Source organism: Micromesistius poutassou (genome assembly GCF_964030765.1).
Source record: "Micromesistius poutassou genome assembly, chromosome: 1".
NCBI classification, from domain to species: Eukaryota; Metazoa; Chordata; class Actinopteri; order Gadiformes; family Gadidae; genus Micromesistius; species Micromesistius poutassou.
In genome coordinates this window covers 2,023,184-2,047,653 of record NC_140271.1, presented here as the reverse complement: position 1 = coordinate 2,047,653, position 24,470 = coordinate 2,023,184, and the positions used below count along the sequence as shown (strand labels likewise).

General features: G+C 42.6%; 1 protein-coding gene across 1 annotated transcript; it reads left to right on the top strand.

Moving 5' to 3' along the window:
• The first annotated feature begins 1,253 nt into the window (after positions 1–1,253).
• adsl (adenylosuccinate lyase) lies at positions 1,254–10,867 on the top strand. Its single transcript, XM_084488647.1, has 12 exons — positions 1,254–1,512; positions 3,487–3,690; positions 4,269–4,313; positions 5,514–5,593; positions 6,148–6,319; positions 6,444–6,490; positions 6,717–6,807; positions 7,056–7,125; positions 8,061–8,208; positions 8,747–8,927; positions 9,139–9,315; positions 10,678–10,867. The coding sequence occupies exons 1-12, from the start codon at positions 1,369–1,371 to the stop codon at positions 10,762–10,764; spliced, it is 1,446 nt and encodes a 481-aa protein (XP_084344773.1). The 5' UTR covers positions 1,254–1,368; the 3' UTR covers positions 10,765–10,867.
• The last annotated feature ends 13,603 nt before the right edge of the window (positions 10,868–24,470 follow it).

Below are 24,470 nucleotides of genomic sequence, written 5' to 3'. Positions count from 1 at the left end.
TTGCATGCTCTCGCTCCCTCTCTTGCTCCCTCTCTTGCTCTCTCTCTCTCTCTCTCTTGCTCTCTCTCTCTCTCTCTCTCTCTCTCTCTACTTTGTATCCAGCTCTCTCCCTCGCTCTGTACCACCTCTGTACCACTCACCCCCTCCCCTCCTTCGGTTCTCCCCTCCCTCCCCCCCCTCCCTCTCCTCCTTATAGCCCATCTAAAAGACCCCCCCCCCCCCTTCCTCCCCACCACACACACACACACACACACACACACACACACACACACACACACACACACACACACACACACACACACACACACACACACACACACACACACACACACACACACACTGCCTTACCCGCTGTTTATCTAATTTGCCGTTTAGTCTTTATCTTTCACCCGACCCACCCACTGTCCGTCTAATTACCTCTTGTCGTCACTCGTGAGTCCAAGCAGCGGCGAGGTTGTGCAACACGGGAGGCGGGAAGGAGTACACGCCTCGTCTTGCCCATGGAACGCGAAACACTGGGAGGTAGCCGACCCTCCCACACGTACACATCACCCACAACTGTAGCGTGAAGGCTGCGGTAAAGGGACAGATAGACAGATCCACAGCAACAGAGAGAGAGAGAGAGAGAGAGAGAGAGAGAGAGAGAGAGAGAGAGAGAGAGAGAGAGAGAGAGAGAGAGAGAGAGAGAGAGAGAGAGAGAGAGAGAGAGAGAGAGAGAACGTGTTTACAGCTGGAAGCATTCCCCAGCTGATGCACACACACCGTCACCAAAACACATTACTATTTTTATAATACCCCGTGGACATGGAAATATGAACATGAAGAAGGAGCGAGCAAAGCCCCCCGCTCTCTGACATAACGAGCAAATTTGCAATTAACAAATGCTGTCATTAACATGATTAATTGATCTGAGACGCCATAATGAAGAGGTAATTCATGTTCAAACCCACGCGAAGTGCCAACATCATTGAAGTAAATGATCCATCCGTTCAACGAAGATGCTGTGGATTCAAAACCGTGCGCTCTAATTTAAAAGGCGTTGACGTGATTTGTCAAGCAAGAGCACTTAGAAATACCTAAATATTTTCAATAAGAGCAAAGAATTGCGATAGCAGTAAACGCTATTATTTATTTATAAACGCTAAATATTTACTAAAAATCTATAGACCTTTCACCGTAAATTATTGCCAGTACGAAACCATTTTTACCTCACGCCGCACGTCGACCATGAGTGTCGCAAAAAGACGAAAAACGCTTCCATGTGAGCTTGTTCATGCGGCAATGCTAGCTGACTTGTCTTTAGACAGCTACTAGATAGGCCGGATTGAATCATTTAAGTGTGACAACAAAACGAGTTTGATTGCAGTCATGGAAGGATCGGATGAGTTTATGAAATATCGCTCCCCGCTGGTTTCCAGATATGCCAGCAAGGAGATGGCCTACAACTTCAGTGACAGGAAGAAATTTACAACCTGGAGAAAACTGTGGATCTATCTGGCCAAGGCTGAAAAGGTTTGATACATTAACACAGGATAGTTAGTTATCATCTTTACATTATAGTCTAGGCGGCATAACGGTTCGTACAACCTGTATTACTTCATAAGAAAAGGTTGCGACCTTTAGGAAGACATATCATGTTCCCTGTTCTAAACATAGTGCTACAGGCAACCCCTGTAATGAACAACACTGGAATACTCAGTTGTGGGACTGTAGTCTTATGCAGGCAATACACCGAAACTTGACAGAGCCAATACACACACACACACACACACACACACACACACACACACACACACACACACACCCCCCAAGTTTTCCTACACAAGGAACCTCCATATTCTGTAAAATAGCACACAAATATCATCCTGCAGGCCTGACTGGGATATATCTTCAGTTACTGAATCTTGGAGAGTGACTTAATACTGTGTGAATGATGCATATGCACCCTTAATGTAGTTTAATTGGAAGCAGCACACACACACACACACACACACACACACACACACACACACACACACACACACACACACACACACACACACACGAAACGGGACCATTGAAAGGTCATCAGCTGGCCTGGCTAAATGTCACAGTAACTGGAAACTTTCAACTTAAAGAAGAATTCAATTCATTTTACTTGCAGAGTTATGATATTGTTCTCTCCAACCGTCTCACATACTTAATGCTGGCCATATTTGTGCCCCCCATCCCCGCAGAACAATCATTAATGTGTGTGTGTGTGTGAATGTGTGTGTGTGTGTGTGTGTGTGTGTGTGTGTGTGTGTGTGTGTTTTGTCATTGGTTTGGCAAAATTGATTGCTCTTTGTTGGATGCAAATGTTACAAGTTAACAGGACTTAAAACAAACATTTGTTTGGCTATCAACTGTCTGGTTGTTTTCTGTTGGCACGGTCACATGACCATTCAGTGCAAATTGGAGGCACTTGATCGTGGCATGTGATGTGTCTTGTGAGCCCCATTTCCAGACAGTACTCTGGGATAGGCTGACTGACTGACCTCTTCTTTGTTTGACCTTTTTTATAAGGAGGGAGCAGCCTGTCATTTGACCAATCAATTGAGTTGCTGTAGTTTATTTCTAAACATATTCTTTTTAGAAGTTATTGAGTCAAAAGCTGTCCTTTATGTCTCGCCCAACGATGGAGCGTGGCATTAATACCGGCAGGGTTAGTTGGTTTGGTTCCCACTTGGCCTGCCCATGCTAACAATGTAATCACTGAAAGTACTGTAAGAACCTTTGGATAAAAGTGTCCATTAATGACGGCGGAATTTACATTTATGACACCAAAAAACATCATCATATACCCTGTGTGTTCGAGTCATTCCATTCGGTTCCTTAGCTGTCCAGAGCATGAATTCAACCATGAGAATACAACCTAAAAATTGCAATAATAATGCCAGTACACAAAATGCATCAAATAAGCAAACCGCTTCAAGCTTTATATTATAGGAACATTTTTATATATTTGTTATAGGAATATCCTTTTATTATTTGTTATTTTTTCGTGAGCCGGGATGCAGCCTGAGCAGATGAGTTTTCAGTCTGTGACGGAACGTGTGTACGGTTACAGCTGTCCTGCTGTCAGTGGGGAGCTCGTTCTACCATTGTGCAGCCAGGACAGCAAACAATCCATAATTCGGCCCCCTCTGTGGGTTGTATTCAAGGGAATGTTTATCCCTTAAACCTGAACATATTTGTTACAGTATCAGTATCCGTTCCCTTCTGGGGGTTGATGATGAATGTCCCTTTTCATCGAGACGACAAGTCAGGGTAAAGGGGTTCCCACTGGGGCATATAAGGACCCCCCCCCCCCCCCCCCCCCCCCATGCCAAGACTAGTATGCGCTGATTGTGTTTGCAAGACATGTACTCCAAATGCCTTCAATTATATTCAGATTTATTCTCTTGACCCATTTCTACCCCCATCCTCACCGCCTTTCCCCCCCACCCCCCCCTCTTCCCCCTGCAGGCGCTGGGCCTGCCCATCAGCGAGGCCCAGGTGGTGGAGATGGAGGGCCACGCCGAAGACATCGACTTCGCCATGGCGGCGGACGAGGAGCGCAAGCTGAGGCACGACGTCATGGCTCACGTGCACACCTTCGCCCACTGCTGCCCCGCCGCGGCGCCCATCATCCACCTGGGTGCCACTTCCTGCTACGTGGGAGACAACACCGTAAGGACCATATTAGGAAGCTATGGTGTCTCGAATTTCTTTGGATTTATTTATACTCTTTTTTTTTTTCTTTTACTTTTCTTTGGATTTCAGGACTGATTTGACTAGTGAAATGCATCAAATGAATCATAATTTGCGCTAGTAGTTGTCGATGCAGTTACGGCGTCTTATTCAGATGATATAATTTTGGCAACAAAAAAAAACCATGTATTTCAAATGTAACGGAGGTGCGTGGCTGACGATTTGGCTCATTTTGTTTGCCGTCAGTCTTTCTCTCTGTACAGTACACTATGTGCAGAGACGAGCGCTGTGAGCCAGAAGTTAACGTGTCCCGTGGCAGACGGACCAGGTGCACCACAGACCTGTCCTGACCTTTTTAAAATAGAAAATCATGCAAGCAAAGCTGTCCTTTTCTCTCCTAACACATCTGTGGTCCAATGCGTAGAAGATCTGCCTTGCAAAGTACAGATGGTAACTGTAGACGTTGGCAGGTGCACCAATGTTAACTAGACTACAGTAACTTTTTTCCCTTTGCCAACTCTCCAATTCCTTTTATGTATTTATTTTTCTTTCCCCAGGACTTGATCATGCTCCGAGACGGCTTTGACATCCTGCTGCCAAAGGTGAGGCTCAGGTGTGTGTGTGTGTGTGTGTGTGTGTGTGTGTGTGTGTGTGTGTGTGTGTGTGTGTGTGTGTGTGTGTGTGTGTGTGTGTGTGTGTGTGTGTGTGTGTGTGTGTGTGTGTGTGTGTGTTCGTTCTCTGTCAAATCTAACCTCAGCTGTTTGTGTCAACAATCTGGATATAATTCGATCATGTCAGAGTGGCTTTGGTGAAGCAGCAGTGTTGCGTTACTATAGGGACATGATGATGACATAAACAGATGTTATGGATGAAGTCCTGGAAGAGTTCATGTGTGTGTGTTGGTTTATGCATATCTGTGTTGGGTTTGTGCACGTGTTATGTAAGTGTGTTGTTATGTTTGTGCTTGAAATGTGTTCTGTGTTGTGTGTGTTGGGTTAGGTGTATCTGTTTTTGTGTGTGTGTGTATAATGTGTATCGGACGTTGTCATCAATTCAAGCGAAGGCTAAAACGTGACTACGTGACTCAATGGTACACGTGTGTGATGTGGTGTGCTGGTATATTATCTTTTTTTATTTAATTTTATTTGCAAAAGGGTGTGCAGAAATATTATTATTATATTAATTCGCTCTTTATTTGCGTGCCAAATTTATTTTGTTTTGATTATAGAGGGCTAATTTTTGAATGATGGATTAATTCTCAGAACATTTTCAAGCTGTATCTTGCATTTAAGGATGTATCTATGTATTTATAAAGGCATGTATCAATTAGGATCTGAACTAGAAGTCACAAGATGTAGCCTGTAAGGCCTACCAAGTTTTGGTAGGTATTAATCCCCAGACAGAATGGCGTGTTTTTCGTGTGTGAGTGTTTATAAAAGGAATGGCCTATACTGTTTAGTTAGGCTACCTTAGAAGATCAGGTAAGGATATAATGGGTAATCATTTAGGCAACAATGACCTTAACCTTTTCTAGTAATACAAATATAGGATTAGGAGCATAACGATCCAAGCCTTTCGAGAACCTTCAAGCCTCACTAGCCGTATTCTTCTTGTGTCTCGGACACAAGAAGACAGTGGTTTGCTGCACAGAGGTCCCACGCCTTCACGGGCATTTCATCTTCCGTCTTTTCTTTATGTGGGGCAAGCGTTTGTTGTTCTGTGTGTGATATTCTTTTTTGCGTTAAAGTGTGTGCACATGAAAACATGCTGACGACCCCCCCCCCCCCCACCTCTCACCCCAGCTGGCTAGGGTCCTGGATAGACTGGCCAACTTTGCAGAGAAATACGCTGACCTCCCCACGCTGGGCTACACACACTACCAGTGAGTTTCACCGGAAAAGACGAGCAAGGCTGTCCCAGGAGATAGCCACAGTTGTTTTTGCTAAGGGATTTGCTGTTTATCTTGCTGTGCTGTTAGTTATTTCACATTTCAAAAGTGTGTGTGTGTGTGTGTGTGTGTGTGTGTGTGTGTGTGTGTGTGTGTGTGTGTGTGTGTGTGTGTGTGTGTGTGTGTGTGTGTGTGTGTGTGTGTGTGTGTGTGTGTGTGTGTGTGTGTGCGCGACATGTTACGCACATGTTTCTGATCCATTCTTTCCTTCATGTATTCCTTGCTTCTATCCTCCTGTCCTTCATTCCATCAATGTTTCCTTCCTTCCTTTCCTTTCTCTCTCAAACTCCCTCCTTCCTTACACGGGGGTACCATGCTTCTGCCCTGGCCCCCGTCTTCCATTATGATTCTCATTCTCTCCTCCTTCCTTCTCTCCGTCCTTCCTGTCTCCATCCTCCCTTCCTTCCTACCGTCATCCCTTCCTTCCATTCCCCCCCCCCCCCTAACGCTTCCTCCCGTCCTCCCCTGGCTGTCCTCCCCGCGCTCAGACCGGCCCAGTTGACCACGGTGGGGAAGCGGGCCTGCCTGTGGCTGCAGGACCTGGCCATGGACATGAGGAACCTCCAGCGCGCCCGCGACGACCTGCGCTTCCGCGGGGTGAAGGGCACCACGGGCACCCAGGCCAGCTTCCTGCAGCTGTTCCAGGGCGACCACGATAAGGTGCTAACCCACAGACCGTCCACGGTGGTCACGTGCCCTTTTTGACAGCGGCTCCCGACCTTCTGAGACTTGATTGAACCGTGTCACCGTGCTAATTATCTGCGGCGTGGTTACTGACTGACAGGTGGAGGATCTGGACAGGATGGTGACGGAGATGGCTGGCTTCAAAAAGTGAGTTCCATGCTCACTCATATTTCGGTTGAAGACTCAATCCCCCATGATCCCTTTGAATTTGGAACAGCTCAAATGTTGAATGTTATGATGAAATTCAACTTACAAATTCTTTCTTTCGATGGGGCAGAGGCCAGTATTGCTAAGACTATCGCCCTGGGGAATTGTATTTATTAGTTGACTTCCTCTCCTTCCTCGCGTCCTTCTTCCCTCCCTCCTTTCCCAGGTCCTACCTGGTGACAGGGCAGACGTACAGCCGCAAGGTTGACATCGACTCTTTGTCAAGCCTGGCCAGTCTAGGAGCCACCATTCATAAGGTGAGAGGACACTGACTTGGAATTGCACGAAGAATGTCGACCCCTAGTGGTGGACTAGCAACACTACACCTATGAATGAACCCTGCAGAGATTATACAAAAATGAAAATACATTTCAAGCGTATTGTGTGATTGTGATTAAAAATATATATTTTTATATTGACTATCCTGTATACTTTCATAACCATTTATTTCTTATTATTATTCTTATTCTTATTTTAACCTGGTTTCTAATTCTATCACTGATAGATCTGTACTGATATCCGTTTGCTGGCTAACCTGAAGGAGATTGAGGAGCCCTTTGAGAAAGAGCAGATAGGTATTTATCCGCTTTTGAAATCCAATTAATCTTGTGTGCTTCACTATTTGTTAATGGTCTTACGTCAATATATCTCAAAACTAGCAGGAGACTGTCTAACCCTAGCAGGCCTATCGGCTCCTGAATGAATGTGTTTGAATTCATTGATAGTCACCTGATGAAAGCATTTACTAAATGATCCAATGGTACTAAATAATTCATACATTATATAAATGCATAAATAGCAATGAATAAATGCATAATGCATCAATAAATAAATAATAACATATATATTGAATATATTAAATATATATTCTATTAATATTATAATAGTAAAAAAGATCACTAAATAATATACAGGACGACCGCTTTGCCTCCGATAGTGCTGCTTGTAGCTTCCGGAGAATCGCTGAACAAAACAACTTGTGATACCTAGGAGTGGGAATCACAGGGTACCTCATGATACGATATGCAATACATGGCCCATCATGATACCGATAATATCACGATACAGCGATAATCAATATATAGTTGGACAATTATAATTGGTACAATCCTCTAACAATACATCACGGTATATGTCTAACTATGAATACAAAAGGACCCTGTGAAGTGTTGGATTTCTGTCTCTATTCATGGGCTGAAATGAGTTTTTCAGTTCTCTCGTCTTAAAAAATACATATTGATGAATAAATAATGAAAATATCTATATTTGGCGCCGGTGTATAGATTCTCGTATTGCACAAAGGAGGCCGACGGTATATAGCCGTGTCGATATTTTTGTAACGCCCCTAGTGATTACTCAGTTTTCAAGAAAATCAAAGGACACAAGAGCACACACACACACACACACACACACACACACACACACACACACACACACACACACACACACACACACACACGTATTTCCGTCTGAGTCGGATGTGTTTGACACGCCTGTGTCGCGCGTCCAGGTTCCAGTGCCATGCCCTACAAGAGGAACCCCATGCGGGCGGAGCGTTGCTGTAGCCTGGCCCGCCACCTGATGGCGCTGCTGAGCAACCCCACGCAGACGGCCTCAGTGCAGTGGCTGGAGAGGACTCTGGACGACAGCGCCAACAGGTCGCCCAACCCAACAACAAGAAACACATAACACTTGAGTGTCACTAAGAACCGACATAAAGAGCACAGAGAGGAGCTGACTATAGCACTCTGTTTGGGACGCTGTTGAAAATGGAATTTACATTTACATTTACATTTAGGGCATTTAGCAGACGCCTTTATCCAAAGCGACTTACAATAAGTACATTTGTCATAAGAAGTGAGACAATATATCGGCGGCGGTACAGTAAAGATGTTCATAGAACCAAGTGCCAGTACTAACAATCGCCAGGCTGACCCCATTCCCCGTATACAGCAGTGATAACGAGCTACTGCAGATGCTACACAACTAAGTACATGCTACACAACATGCATGCACAACACAATTAAGTATATGCTACACAACGACGTACAACAGACAATAGTGCAACAGACAAATAAGGGACTGAATGGCTATGTAGAGATTTTATTTTTTAAATATTATTATATGCCTCCCAATGCGTTTTCTTCCACGTCACCGTCTCCTCCTGAACCGGTCCGTCCGTTGCCTTCTCCACAGGAGGATCTCTCTGCCAGAGTCATTCCTGACCGCCGACATCATCCTGAGCACGCTGCAGAACGTGACCGAGGGGCTGGTGGTGTACCCCAAGGTCATCGAGAGACACATCCGCCACGAGCTGCCCTTCATGGCCACAGAGAACATCATCATGGCCATGGTGAAGGCCGGAGGAAACCGGCAGGTGGGCGGACGGAGAGAGTCGAGAGACGCGTCTGAACCTCCATCTCTGTTGTTGTTGTTGTTTCGTCACTGTTGCAGTTTCCGGAATCTATTCAAAAGGCTTTTTTTTTTTTTTTTATGTAATCATTAGGAAAAAGTATACAAAATGTAAAAGTAAATTGCTTTGGATAACGGCTTCCTTCTAACCATCACTACTTCCCGCCGTGCGCCAGGACTGCCACGAGAAGATCCGCGTGCTGTCCCAGCAGGCGGCCGCGGTGGTGAAGCAGGAGGGCGGAGACAACGACCTGCTGACCCGGGTCCAGGCCGACCCCTACTTCAGCCCCATCCTCCCGCACCTGGACGCCATCCTGGATCCCAAGACCTTCATCGGCAGAGCTCCCCAGCAGGTAGTCCTACGTTGTCCCCGGCCATGTCCGAACCGCCAAGAACTTCGTCAAACTTTATAAAAAAAACGAAATCGAAAGTTTGAAGTTGCAACACGCAACACTTCAACTAGCTCGTAGCTTAAATAGCTGTACATATCTGTATTCAAAGCGGATCGATAGTGCATGTTATCAAAAAAATAACATTGTATAACTGATCAATTAACCTTTTTGTTTAAAAGAGTATTAATATCGACACTCCCAAAACCCCTCTCAATCTCTCCAACCCCACAGCCGAGCTACGCTACGTTGCGTCACACAGTTGCACAGCCAGTTATGCCGCTATTCCACCGCCAGTACCAGCTCGACTCGACTCGACTCGCCTTTTTTGCGTTTCCATTGGCAAAAAAAGTACCCGGTACCTAGTACCGGGTACCTTTTTTTTGTACTACCTCCGTCGAGGTTCCAAGCGAGCGGAGTAGGTACTTTTGTGTGACGTAAACAGGCTGCTGGTAACTGATTGGCCAGCGGCTGTAAATGGGAATAATCATTCAAAGTTAAGTTGTGTCCGGCGTGGTTGGAGTCCACGAACCCGCTCCCGAGGGGGACACTGATCAGCGTTTCGCCGTGTGTGTCGCTCCTTTCCCGGGGCTAGAGTTAGGCTGTCCGTGGTTGTGTGTGTCGGGTGTGGTTGTGTGTGTCCGGCGTGGCTGGAGTCCACGGACCGGTTCCGGAGGATCAGCGTTTCGCTGTTTCGTTTTAGTGTCGTTCCTTTCCCAAGGCTCGAGTTTTGCCTCCATCAATGTTACCGTATGACAACAATAGACGCGCAGTCATTGCGCTTTTTATTTTATTTTATTTCCCATCATAACCTTTCCCGGGAATCAGGAAATAGTCTTGATCAGATTCAGATTTCCCGGGAATCGCGTCTCCCGTGATTAAAACCTAATGACGAACCGCCCATGTTGGAGAGGTTCTTTTCTAAGACCCGCCCACATTGAAGAGGTACTTTTTTAGATGGAAACGCACCTGGAGTCGAGTTGAGTCGAGTCGAGCTGATACTGTCGGTGGAAAAGCGGCATTAGTGGACTTAAAGTACGATGCAGTTTCATACTTGTATGTGCAGTGAAATGCTTGCATGGCCGACTCCACACACTATGCAACTAAGCAAAACCTTTTACAAGAGAGTCCAGGGAAAACATCACGTCAAACATATTTGTTCTTGAAAATGATAAGGTAAATTAATAAATCATAAGTTATTAAGCCAGATGGGAAAACTGGGTGTCACAGCAGAATGTACGGAACAGTAGTAGAAAGAACTTTCGAGAAAGTAATAAACCATTCTAGATATGAACTCTTCTTCTTCTCCATTTACTTATTTTCTAGGTTGCCAGATTCCTCTCTGAGGAGGTGCGTCCAATGCTGGAGCCGTACAAAACCAAAATGGATGTCAAGATTGAACTTGAGCTCTGAGACACACATGAATGCATCCACGCACATGCAGGGGCCTCACTGGCAACATTGTTTGTGATTGTGATTGTTACACTGAATAAAATAAGATATATTTCAGTTAAAATGTGTTGTATTGTATCTTTCCATCTGTGATTTTAATGAATATTGAAACAGTTTGTCTGGTGCCTTTTTATTCGTTTTACTTCATGCAGTCTGTTGTTGAATATAATATATACATAAATATTTGACTGTTACATTCTCAACCAAAACCACTACTATATAGGTCAAGTGTGACAGTGTTGATAAATGCATTTACAATGCAGCTTCTGTGTGGTACAGACGAAATCTCCAGTTAATTAATTACTGGAAGAACTTTGAGAATGTTGTAGATCAGTGGTTCTCAAACGGTGGTAGGCCTACGTGGTACGCGAGCGTTCTCTAGTGGTACGCGGAGTATGAACGATTATTTTTTAAGTTGAAGCAGAGCTGGGTTCACCGTAACTCTCACGGGTTCACCGTGTGACACACGCTTTTGCCTGCTTACACACACGCCACACATCCAACAACAATAACAATCCTGATCGCGTATGAGTGAGTATTTGATCGTGAGAAAACATAGTTTTACCGCGAGTGAGTGTTTAAAATAATGAATGAATGCGGGTGATGCTTGGTGCGCGTGTGTGTGCACGCCCATCTGTCTAAACACACGCAAATTAAGCACGTAAGTGTATGAGAAGGAAATCGAGTCAGTCGACCTGCGATAAGCAGCTGATTCTGAACGAACTCGTCTTCGAGATGGACGTGTTCTAACGCATTTTTAATCAATGAAACGTTAACACAACAGTATATATCTGACCATTTAATTTTCGGGGAATTTTAGGGGAAGCCGAGCTTCCCTTGCAGTCGAGAAGTCGCCACTACGAAAGAATGCAATGTATCCAACTAGCGGGATCTAAACAAACTAAGCTCCAGCGAATTACTACAATGCAGAAGTAGTGGAGAATGGCGAAACACAGCAACGCACAGCACAGCAAACCCACGATCAAATACTCATCAATCCTAAAAGTAATGGGCTTGTACACGATGTCTGGGTCAAGAACATATGTGTTTGCTGTACGGTGTTTGCAGATGCATTGATTTAAAAGTACAACTTACCGCTGTATCAGCTGTTCTTTCCCAAATAACTTATAACCAATAACCATTAATAACCAATAATTTACCCTAAAACTAGATTTTGTTTTGGAAGCCTGGAATATACTTTGCTCGAATGTATTATTGTTATTATTATTTTAACGGATGGCATAGCCTACTATACTTCATTCATGTTCATTCATGCAGGGAAAAAATGTTTCCACAATCCACACGCTATTTCATACAGTTTCACACGTATGAATAATCTTTGACATCATAATATTTAACATGCAAGTGTAGTGGTGCCTGGTTGCTGCGGGGGAAAATCAGCTTTGCGCCGGGTGCAAACTAGCAACGACACATGCGTCGGTGTAGAAAGTCAATTGCGCCGGGCGCAAGATAGGGCCCTTCCTCTGTTTGGCGCACATGGCTAATTTGCATACGTGCACAGGACTGTCGGAATGGGAACACGTCGGACTGGCAGCATTACGGGGGCGCGATTACGGGCTGGCGGAGTTACATTTAAAAATCGCGTTCAAGTAAAAATAAATAAGAAAAGCGGAATCAATTTGTGGCGCTCGTTGTTCAATATTGGCCTATGTGTGGGAAACACTGGAGTGGGCTTATCTTATCAACAGGCGGCACTGCTTTTTTTAAGGATACTAAAATCATTTAATACATTTTAATTGAGTCAAATAGATTGCTGAAGGTGGCGCAGGGCACATTGAGGTTGATTGACGTTGACGTTACTTACATTTGACATGCTTTATGTTGTGTGTTTTTCAACTAATGTTTACTTTGCTAAGCAACGTGGAACCATTCAGCTTCAGATATGATCCATCTTGTGGAATCTGCGCAGTCAGAAGAGCTTTGGGCCCGGTTTCCCAATAACGTCCAGTCTTAACGCGCTACAAAGACGTTTAGACGTATCATTTGTTTACCTACATAGGCATGGTTCCCGAATGGTCTCCTACGACCAGTTCAGTAATGCATTACATTACTGGCGTGAGATTCAGTAGAATCTTGTAATGCATACCTTATAGCAGGGTCCGCGGGTGTAAATGTTGACTGTGGGGGGGGGGGGGGGGGGGTAACGGACGGACCGACGATCGGGATTGACGGGGGGAGACGTGTGTGGCGTGTGTTAGCAGGCAAAACCGTGTGTCACACGGTGAAACCGTGCAAGTTGGCAGCTCTGAAATGTATAAATCGAATTACGTGGGAGTCATATAAAAAAAATATGAACAAAAAATGATATTAAAAAAAGATATTAAAAAAAATTATGAAAAAAAAATTGTATAAAAAAAATTATATAAAAAAATTATATAAAAAAAATTTATCTAAAAAAAAATTGTGAAAAAAAAATTATATAAAAAAAATTATTTAAAAAAAAAATTATATAAAAAAAATTTATATAAAAAAAAATTATATAAAAAATAAATTATAAAAAAAAAGTTTTTTTTGGACCTGCGCGCGCATCTTTTTTTTTGGATCTGCGCGCGCATCTTTTTTTTGGACATGCGCACGCGCATCTTTTTTTGGATCTGCGCGCGCATCTTTTTTTTGGACATGCGCACGCGCATCTTTTTTTTGGATCTGCGCGCGCATCTTTTTTTTGGACATGCGCACGCGCATCTTTTTTTGGATCTGCGCGCGCATCTTTTTTTTGGACATGCGCACGCGCATCTTTTTTTGGATCTGCGCGCGCATCTTTTTTTTGGACATGCGCACGCGCATCTTTTTTTGGATCTGCGCGCGCATCTTTTTTTTGGACATGCGCACGCATGTCCAAAAAAAGATGCGCGTGCGCATCCAAAAAAAAACATTTGTGCGCAGGTCCTATTTTTTTTTTTTAAATATTTTTAATTTAGAATTTTTTTTTATTTATATTTTTTTTTCATAAATTTTTTTTTTATATAATTTTTTTTTCATAATTTTTTTTTTATATAAATTTTTTTTTCATACATTTTTTTTAATATAATTTTTTTTTCAATATAATTTTTTTTGGTATACATTTTTTTATATAATTATTTTTTCTTTATTATTTTTTAACTGTCTTCTAAATTAAGGAAATGATACAGGGAAACGAATAAATCATTACACGCCACGAGTGAACTTAATAAGCGATCGAAATACTTTTTTCAACCACCGCCTCTTTCCCTTGACATTTAGTTTTCACCTGACAAATGCGACCGATGTAATTAAGGCAACCCGGTCTCACAGGAATCCGTGAAATGAGTCAGTCTACGTGACGTATAGTAGGCTAGCCTATATTTTAATCTAACATCTGTAATGGTAAGAGACTGCACGGGGATGGATGAGTGTTGTTTAAGATGAAATTACAATGCCAAATATGGCAGACACCTTCAGATATGAGACCCCTCAGTTTTTTGACTTTGCCTTTTTGGAAGCTCGGTTCCCTCTGGCTCCCACGTAATTCGAACACTGATTTATACATTTGCAGGGCATGTTAAATAAGTGCGGTGTAAAACCAAAGATAATACCGTTAGCATCTACAACTTGTATTTAATAAGCCTAAATTGTTGTGCTCTGTCCTGATTGGCTGAAGAGAAATAGCCACATCGTTGCGTTCTAAAACTGGACCTGGCGATTTGACATGTTCAATCTTTGGGGACTCCTTGCAACGGCATCAGCCGCCTTGCGACGACCAGTTCACACTGTTGCAACTTTTCCCCTGCGACGTCCCAAGATAGTCTTGTGTCGCGAATCTTTGGTCTGAACTGGTCTTAGGAGACCGTCTATGTGGTATCAATGATGAATTTACCTTAACATGTTCGCTGTAACTGTAATTAGAATAGTTGGTTGAATAATGGACTAGGCCAACATGGACGCAAGATAACCTAATGTGCTATGATGATATTGCTTTTGATAAGGGTGATGTGTACCTTTTTCTAAATATTATGTTTTAAATATATATTTTAATTTTAATTTTAATATGGTATCACTATTAAAATGTGACTATATGTTTCTGTATACAAATGTTATATCTCCTGTACATGTTTGTATATAATCGTGATATTATAGTACCTGTGGTCGAACTTTGGTGATTTGGATACACTGTGACCCCAAACACACTCATGTGTCTTGGGGTGATTGGCAGGCGAGCCTATAAAAGGCTGCTGCGCCCTGTGACGCATCACGTACAAGGAACACGGATGAAGGGCTAGACCCGAAACGTTTCCCCTTGTTTATGTATCCTGTAATTGTTGTTTCGGCTTTTAAAATACTTTTGGAACTTCTCAGCCCTAGTGTGCGATCTCCCCATTCTTCACTTGATAAACACTTAAAACATTAGTTTGCCAGCTGCTGGTCAGAGATGACTATGGGCATCAAGAGAATTAACATGAAACAATTTCACATGACATGTCATTCACAGCTGCTAGTCAGTGATCAATGTGTGAATTTCAAATTCAACAATATGGCCAAATATTCAGGTATAACTTGAAAAACATTCTGCAGTTACACTTATGCTAGAACAATAATCCCTGCTCAGATGCATCTAAAATACAATTTAAGACAATAAAATGTGTGATAAACACTTAAAACATTAGTTTGCCAGCTGCTGGTCAGAGATGACTATGGGCATTAAGAGAATTAACATGAAAAATGTTCTGTTAAAATTCACATAACATGTCATTCACAGCTGTCTTGACACGTATGGCTTCACAGGTCTAACTTGAAAATACATTCTGCATTAACATTTTGCTAGAACAATCAACGTAGCAATGTAACAATGTAGAAAAATATAAATAAAATAAATCAATGTCAAATTTCACGTTGCCTTATTAGCAATAACTACATAACTTACAAATGGGTGTAACACACATTTTACAAACTTTTGAGTTATTAACCAGCAATTAGTCTGAGAACACAACACAAAACAATTATGTGAACTTGTCAAATTTCACAGCTGCTAATCAGAGCTGACTCCAAGAGGGAAAACCTGTTTCTTTATTTCACTTTTCTTTTTGCAACGTTTAGACAAGACAAAGCTTTTTCTTTAGAGATCGCACACAGAGCATTTTGGGCCATTATCCAGGAACACGTGTTTCAAAGGTGTACTTAAGGTCCTCCGGATAGGAAATATTGAGTGCATAAAGGAGGCCGAGAAGGTAGGCCATGGGAGTATCCGGAAGGTCCTTTACTACTATGGATTCCTCTAAGATGAGTGCGATGTTTTGGATCTTGGGGGATGAGGCTTCAGCCACACAGGACATACAGAATTCCCACAGTAACTCCCTTGGCAGCCACGTCATCTGGATCAGTTTCCTGTTTGAGGACATTAAGAAATATGATTTTCAATTCAAACTCACATCACATACTACATGTCTTGTAGGGAGCCAGGCATCTCAAATTGGATTGTCATATCCAATATGAAGTTGTCTGTCATTTTAGCTTTGTTGTTGAAGGACCATTCCGGTGTATACTGATCCATATCCCCGTCATTCAAGCCTATCTGGTGCTGTCCATGGGAAAAATGAGAAAATTTGTAAAGCTGACTTAATGTGGTATTCAATAACACACAAGTTTAAGCAAGCACTCTGATTGGTCAATTCCCATTCTAGAGTGTGTTTAAATGCCTGGGGCCTCATGTACAAAGACTTGCGTGGATTTCTGACTAAAACTTTGCGGACGCCAAAATCTGGAAAGCTGCTGCGCACAAATAAATCTGGATGTATCAATCCTTGCGTAAGCACGATTTCACGCAGATTCTCTTTGTACATCCCAATTAACGTGAAATCGAGCGCACATGCACAAGCCCGTCTCTCCACCCAGTCTCCTCCCTCATTGAATATGCTAATTCGTATAAATAGGCCTGCAGTAGTGCGCTCGTTAGGAGAAAGGAGAACATGGAGAAAGGAAGAAAAAATAACTTTAGTGAATGCGAGGTGGAGGTGCTGATTTCGGAGGTAGAGGCCAGAAATAAAATCTTGTTTGGCTCTCTTCAGCACCAAAAGCACCAAAATCAGCACCAAAAGCAAAAAACTGGCGTCAATGAGGTTGGGGCGGAAAGCCGAACTGTGGCTGACATAAAAAAAAAGTGGTCGGACATCAAGGTGGACGTAAAAAGAAAGGTCTCTACCCACCGGAGAAGCGTGGGTCAGAGCGCAGCGGGGCGGAGTCTGGGAGCTCGCCCTATTTGAGCAAAGGGTGGCAGCTGTGATTTGGGATCGGCTCTTTTTTGACCAAAAAATCATAATAGTCGCGGAACACTCGTTAATTTTGAATGCGACCATCTTCTAACAAGGCCAACACTGCCATTGTCAACCTATCGGCACATTTTGCGCATGCTTTTATATTCTCATTTATTTGGATGCATGCTGACGATAGGTTGTATCCATACACCCAATGTGTCAATAATATGTAGGGCTACATAATTCTTAATTGGCCGACTGGTTCATTGATGGATTGATTTTAACTAACAATGGCTTGTGCTTACTCCACTCAACATCACATAATAATATTGCAGTCAAGAATTTCACAACAAATGTGTGAAGAGAGAGAATATGTCATGCGTGGTCCGGAAAATATGTAACGTTTAATAAACAAGCCATCACTGAAAATAATATTGCTGGGGCTTCCTTTTAATTCCAATATTGACAATTTAGTTTTATGGGTCTGTTTAAGTTTAGCCTGACAAGTTATTGTTGTCGAGACGCATAATGTGACACTGTTGTCACATTATGCGTCTCGACAACAATAACGCATGATTGAAGCGCATTTAAGATCACGCATTCCGACATTAAAATCCACTTTGAACTCGCCTCATATTGCAATATTACTTCATGACTCGTGATCACGTAGGCTTAATGTTGTTGCGCTGCATTGCCTCTATGTGCCGCCAACTGACAAAATGCAGCAGAAATGTGCGTAAGCCAGGCATTTAGTTTGCGTGGAGAACTGCACTTTCTCACGTCAAGTCAGTCTTTGTACATCCGAACGTTTGCGTGAGAAGTTGCTTACGCAGCTTTTTTGTGCGTAAGCAAGCTTTGTACATGAGGCCCCTGGTGAAAGAACGGACAAGAAAAATGTGCCTAATTACAGAAAGTATCGCTATGCTAACTAGCTGAAACTACTTTCATGAGCCTAGTTTCCATAACAACGTTCAACTGTTACATTGTTTCACTTGCGCAGTAGGAACGAGGCGCTTTTACTATAGGAACTATTTTCTGATGGAGATGAACTCGGGCAGAAAGCTTGAATTTGAGGGCAAATTAACCCACAATATGAAAACATTTTACAATATTGTTGATAATGAAGATGGTTTGTGTTATTGATTTGCAATCTTACACTCGATGGTGTTCTTGAATGTCATTATTGGTACTTGAAGCACAGGACTTCGGAACTCGGCGCAAGCGCCTCGTTCCTACGGCTGTGCTTTGCGTACCAATGACATTCAAGAACGCCATCTTGTGTAAGATTGCTTAAAAGAACCGATCACAGGTGGCCAGAGTAGAATTAAGCAATAGATCACGACAGGCCGTGGTATACGCTCATTATACCACAGTTAAGGGGCGTTGTCCGTCCCGACGCGCAGCGGAGGGGCGGCGACCCCCTTCACTGTGGTATAATGACCGTATATCACTGACTGAAGTGATCTATTGCTTTTATAAAACGGTTACGTAAATATGGCGAAATTAAAGTCATAGACACCCTCAATTTTGAAAAAGCTAGAAAGTCGGAAAAGCATTTTTTTTTAACGAATACAGAAAAGTAGTCCCTCCTGGCTGCCGGCAAAGTGTACGGCGGTTGCTATGCAACACACTAGCGTCCTTCAGAGAGAAGGCTAGAGACGGTAGCTTGGTTCGCCGGCAATTTAGCAATTTAGAAGGCTAAATTGCCGGCGACCGTGTGCCTATTGCTTTACAGGCTTTTTTTAGGCTTCAGTGAACTATGCTATCGCTTTTATATATAAATAAACAACAGTTCAAGTTAGGCGCGGAGTGATACTGGACTCTGTAAACTGAACGGGCGTCATAGCTGTGTGTATACGCTCAATATACAACGGTTGGGAACCAATCAGATCGCTTGATTTAGGCCCCCCGTTTTATAATATGTGACATCCACTATCCCTCAGCACAAGACAGACGGACCACTGCCGTGGCAGCAGGGCTGGGCGGGCAGCCCCGGGGGCGACCAGCGTTCCGCGGGGCTCCGACGGACAATCCTGGGCAACAATCGCGGGCAACAATCCCCTTCTCCTCCATTTAATTTCTCCGTTGAGTCTGTAGCCTACTTAATATTGGCGTGGAAGTGGAAGAACCAGAGGCGTCTGAGAACCCGTCGCAGTCGTTTGAGATTCATAATATCATACGGAGGCGCAAACAGCTTTTGACCATGATAATATATATTATATAGATATCTAAATATAATATATTATTTATATATAGAGCTCCAGGACTCCTGCCGGAGCACCCGGATTGTTCAGTGTTCCACTGTAAACACTAGCGCATGGTACCGTGGCTGCAAGCTGCTCAGGGCCACACCCCCACCCTCCACCTTGACCCGCCTCTAAAAACGGCACGTTTGTGGAGAGCTCATTGTGGGACTGGCTCGTAGTGGCTGTAACTCTGCACCAAGGCTGAATTTCTTAAACGTCTTCAAGTACTGTATTAGGGGCCCACTAACACCTTTATTAAAGCATCCATAAAATAGCATGCCATGGGACCTTTAAACAAATAACATTTCCTAGCATTCAGCTAATATCTCCTCATGATCCAATAGCTATGCGACCCCTGAGGGTGTTGTAAAAAAACTCTGGTCTTCTCAGCAGCACGTAGGCTGATAACTATGAAAACTATGTTAACTACACTACCGTAATTTCCCGCATATAGGCCGCATCGTGGACAAACCGCAAGCCTTTAATTTATGTATTAAAAAAACAATTGTGTGCATGAGAACGGTGAGAGCACATCAAACGCGCGTAGCAGCTCGGACCCGTCTTTCTTTACTGTCTCCGAGTGTGTGTCGCTGTTAAACACCTGACAATGATCTAGTTTACCATGATAAGACCGTCATATGAATCTGGAAAAAATGAATAAAGACTGGATTTGGTCTCCTATATTTCCTATGCAGGATAACTCATGTGTGTTTCCATTGAAAACAAGAACATTCAAAGTGATCCTAAACTTTAAACCTACTCTATGTTCTGTTGGGCAAAAGCATCAACCAAGAAATTTAAACAAATAATACAAACTGAACTTCCACCATCATGCATAGCGCACATTTAAACAGATAAAAGAGCAAAGAGGAGCCAGCTCAATAAAAGCATCTTCCCTCATGGTATAATCTATCTATCTATAATCTATGGTACAATTCACCCCTGTGAGATGCGTGCCAGCTCACCAGCATAACCTGCAATGTCCACAAAACCAAGGAAATGGTTCCAACCCAATGTAGAAGAGTATATCACCCTTGTAGTTATGTGGCCCAGAACATTTGACTCGGACTGTAAGAAAAATAATAGCTTGTAGCCTGTAGAGGCCTAGACCTAATCACAAGTATCAAAAGAATGACCTGACAGGTGGTGAGTGATATGGCTGTGATCTAGCCCCCTAGTTCTAGCCAAAGCAGGTAGCCTCGGTCTAACATCTGCCGACAACAACCTGTATATCAAAGCAGCATCTTCCTCATGGTATAATCTGAAACCCCTGTCAAATGTGCTAGAGGGACTCACTTCACAACCAATAAGCTTTTATATAAGACAGGCAATTAACTTCCCTTCCCTCTCTCAAGCAGTCCGAGGGTGAAACAGAAATAAACTTTCAGATTTTCTACTGTAGTATTTTCAATTACAGTATCTTCATTTTACAATTGTATCTCTATGCTTGTAAAATGTATATTAATGACCATTAATACTTACAAGACACTGCTTGAAAAGTAGATTAGGATCTTCACGTAGGAACACAGGAAGTCCTTTCATGGCTGCTTCCTTGCCGTGTCTGACGATGTTGGTGGTCTCAAAGAAAAAAAGAAAAAACAGAAAGATAGCTCTAATAATAGCAAGACTAATTGTAATTCAACAGATTGAATTTCATCTGGGAAAAAGTATTGTTTGGTACTGTACTGTGCACACACCTCATCATCAAGCTTTCTCAGTATCTCCTTCAGGTCCTTGCCAAACTCTTGTTTTTCGGGCGCGGTACAAACTCAGCAATAGGGCGCATATTTTTCTACAGCAGCTCTGAATGTTCCGAGTAGATCTTTGTTTGTAATACAGAAAAACTCCCCACAAATCTGTAAAATGCAGGAAAAAACAAGTATGTACAGAGGAATAGTAAGTAAATTGGGAGAATTTGTAACCTGTCAAAAATTGTCTATAGCCATTATCATTTTTAAAAGCATTTACAGCCTCTCCAGGTTGTAGTGGGTACCTGCTTGCGTGAATGAACGTGCGTGCACGTGTGTTCGTGCGTGTGTGTCGTCGCTTATTCGCTTCAAATACTTTATTTTCTTTTCAAAACTTGGGAATTAATACGGCGCGGTAAAAGTATTTAAAGCGAATAAGGAACGCTGTTTTTGTTGTTTATTTGGTTTTGAACGAATAGTTTCGGACGCATGCATCGGCTTTGAATTTGTTACTTTGAAATCACACACACACACACACACCAACCTGCCCGAGTGATGCCGCAGCGCGTTGACTAGTCCGTTCTGAGGCGTCCATAGGCTTTATGGTTTGTGTGTTTGAAAGCCGTGACACTCCTTTACCAGTTGGCCTGAAATACTCGACTTGATTCGGAGGACTCACCTGCCTCAGCCATTTTTCATATCAAAGCAGTGAAGGCGGGGGTAATAGAAAAGTATTCATCGAACCGCAGGCCTTGCCTAGGCTAGTCTACATAAAAAAGACGTGTGCAACTAGCCTAGCTAAACACCGAATTGTGTTCTCATTTAGGAATGAGGAGTTGACGTCACGGCACAGTAAGCCGTGTAAGCCCCCCCCCTTTCCGCCATGTTGGTAGGTACGCCCCTCCGAGTGCAGCTGAGCTTTGCGTTATTGTTGACACGGTAGCTGCTAGCAGAGGAAGTTGTTGAAATTCTTTACTGTTTTAACAATGCCTGGAAGCAACTGCTGCGTTAAAAACTGCTCCAATCTACACCCTTTTCATGGGTATTTAGTGGTTCTCTAACGTGATTGAGAATGTCTTTCTGTACCAGGTGCTGAGCCCGAGTTTGGATAAGAGACACAGTCGGATGGCAACATGTTGTTATGGCTGTGGCTACCAATCTGCTTCACTGCCATTGGGCTGGTTGGCATAGCGGCAGTGTAAGCACTACTTACGCATATTGATCAGCAAAATATTAGGACTAAATCCCAAAAGAGTGATATTAATGCACTGAAGTAGAAAACACAGGCAACATGTAAGAGTGGATCACAGTGGACAATTACATGCAGAGAACCCGGAACTTTTATATGAATAATTAGTAATAAAGTCATTAATTTCTGTTAGGTTTGTTGTGGCTGTGTCCCATGGGTCACATAACAGAGAGCTTTCCACTCATCAGGTAAGTAAGATAAGACAGCTCTTAAATTATATTATATACTTATATTACATACATACTACATATAACATAACAGATTAGGGATTGCAGAAAGGACCCACAAGATGAACTACAAAATAATATCTATTCAATAAGCTATTCAATAAGTAATGTAAAAATGTAACAGCATGTACTTAATTTTATAACATTATGGAACAGAAAGTAAAGTCTGGTTATAGTTAGGGGTTGAGGTTATGCAACATCTGCTCACTTTTAGGTTACGGCATTACAATCTAAATATTATTGTGCAATTCATATTATTGTGTATATGTTTTTATATAATAATTCTTAGATTATTACAATGATATGCATTTCTAATAAAGAATATTATTTAACACAATTTAATATGAATGATTTAATAATTAGATAATAATGGAAATAATTACTGTTAACATTATGATAATTATTACTATAATTATTATTATGTAACTAATATGATATAATTATAATATTTGTATGCAATTTTTTATATAACTGGGGTTCATGACCATACCTGGTTATAATCTGTCTTGACTGATTACCATCTTCTGCATCGACCCCTTCCTCTCCTCTCTGGACCCTAGGCATGTTGATTGTGGTGATCCGCTACCAGCAGATCCGGGACTCGGACTGCCATCCTAAAACCAACAGGGCCTGCCTGGCTCTGGGGCTGACCTCCTCGTCAGGGATCTCCCTCATGGGCAACTTCCAGGTAACACATTTTATTCATAATGCCCTTTACAATGGAAAAAGTCCCATTCAAATATTTAAACGCTAACAAATCAAATATCGTAGAGAGAGGTGAAGGCGGTTGGCCAAAAGCAATTTAAAACAAAAGTGTGTTTTCCCCCCGTCGCATCAGCATTCAGTTGTGATGGTGCTGCACTTCTTCGGGATGTTCCTGGCGTTCATCCCGGGCCTGGTCTGCGTCACGCTCCAGCTGTGGCAGATGTACCATAGCGCTCCCTGCCACAACAAGGCATGGCAGGGGGACGCTCCGGGTGGCCTGCTGCTCGGCCTGTGCCGCCCTGTTTATCACTGTATCCTACCCCCTCTGGTTGATAGAGATATATCATACATAATGTCGATGGATGGATGATATAGTCTGTTAGAGCAGAGTAGAGTAGAGAATGAGTGGCATAATTGTATTCTGTTCTGTCTTATAAAAATACAGGTTTATAGAGTAGAAGTATACCGGTAACCATCATACTTACTAGAGTACAAGTGTAGAGCAGTGTTTTCTTTGTACTTCACTACAGTTTGAGAAGTAATGTGTGTGTGTTTGTGTGCTTTGACTTTAGATGACAACACATCAACACACAGTAACACAGGAAACCAGTCAGGGACAGGGAAAACATGCTGTCCACTTCAGTAGGCTTTTGTCACCATGCACACCATGTCACCAAACACATTTGAAGCAGTTCAATGTATTTATTTCATCATCAAACACATTCTAGGGATTGCATCTGCCACTGTATCAGGTCAGGTATCGTATCAACTTTTCTTTTTTAACCTTTATTCATTCAGGGAAAACCATTGAGAGCAAGCTCTCTTTTTCAATGACGCCCTGATTACAACACACAATAAAAACTGAAATACAAATGTACAATAGATATAAACAGTAGGTCATACAACCAGAACCTCATATTAATCCATATAAATAATACAATGGGGAAATTAAGAAAGCAATTTAAAACAATCCCTATTTAATGCCACTTCAATCATCACCTTGAACGTCTCAATTGAGATCTGTCTATTCCATCTGTCAGGAGTATAAACGTTAAAAGCAATCTTTCCTGAGTTGCTATTGGTGCGTGGAATGACAAGTCTAAAGTGTGACTGAGTGCAAGTTTGATATGTTGTATTGGGGGAATTTAGCAGTGAAGATAAGTACATAGGGAGCTTTCCACGTAAGGCCTTGTAAATGAATAAAAGACAGTGTTGCTCTCTTCGGGATTCAGGAAGTAGCTGTTGACTCCAATACAAGCTGAAGATTTAAAAATGTTACAGAGTTTTGAGGGGAAGAAGCTGCAGAAGTAGTTAAGGGCCCAAAA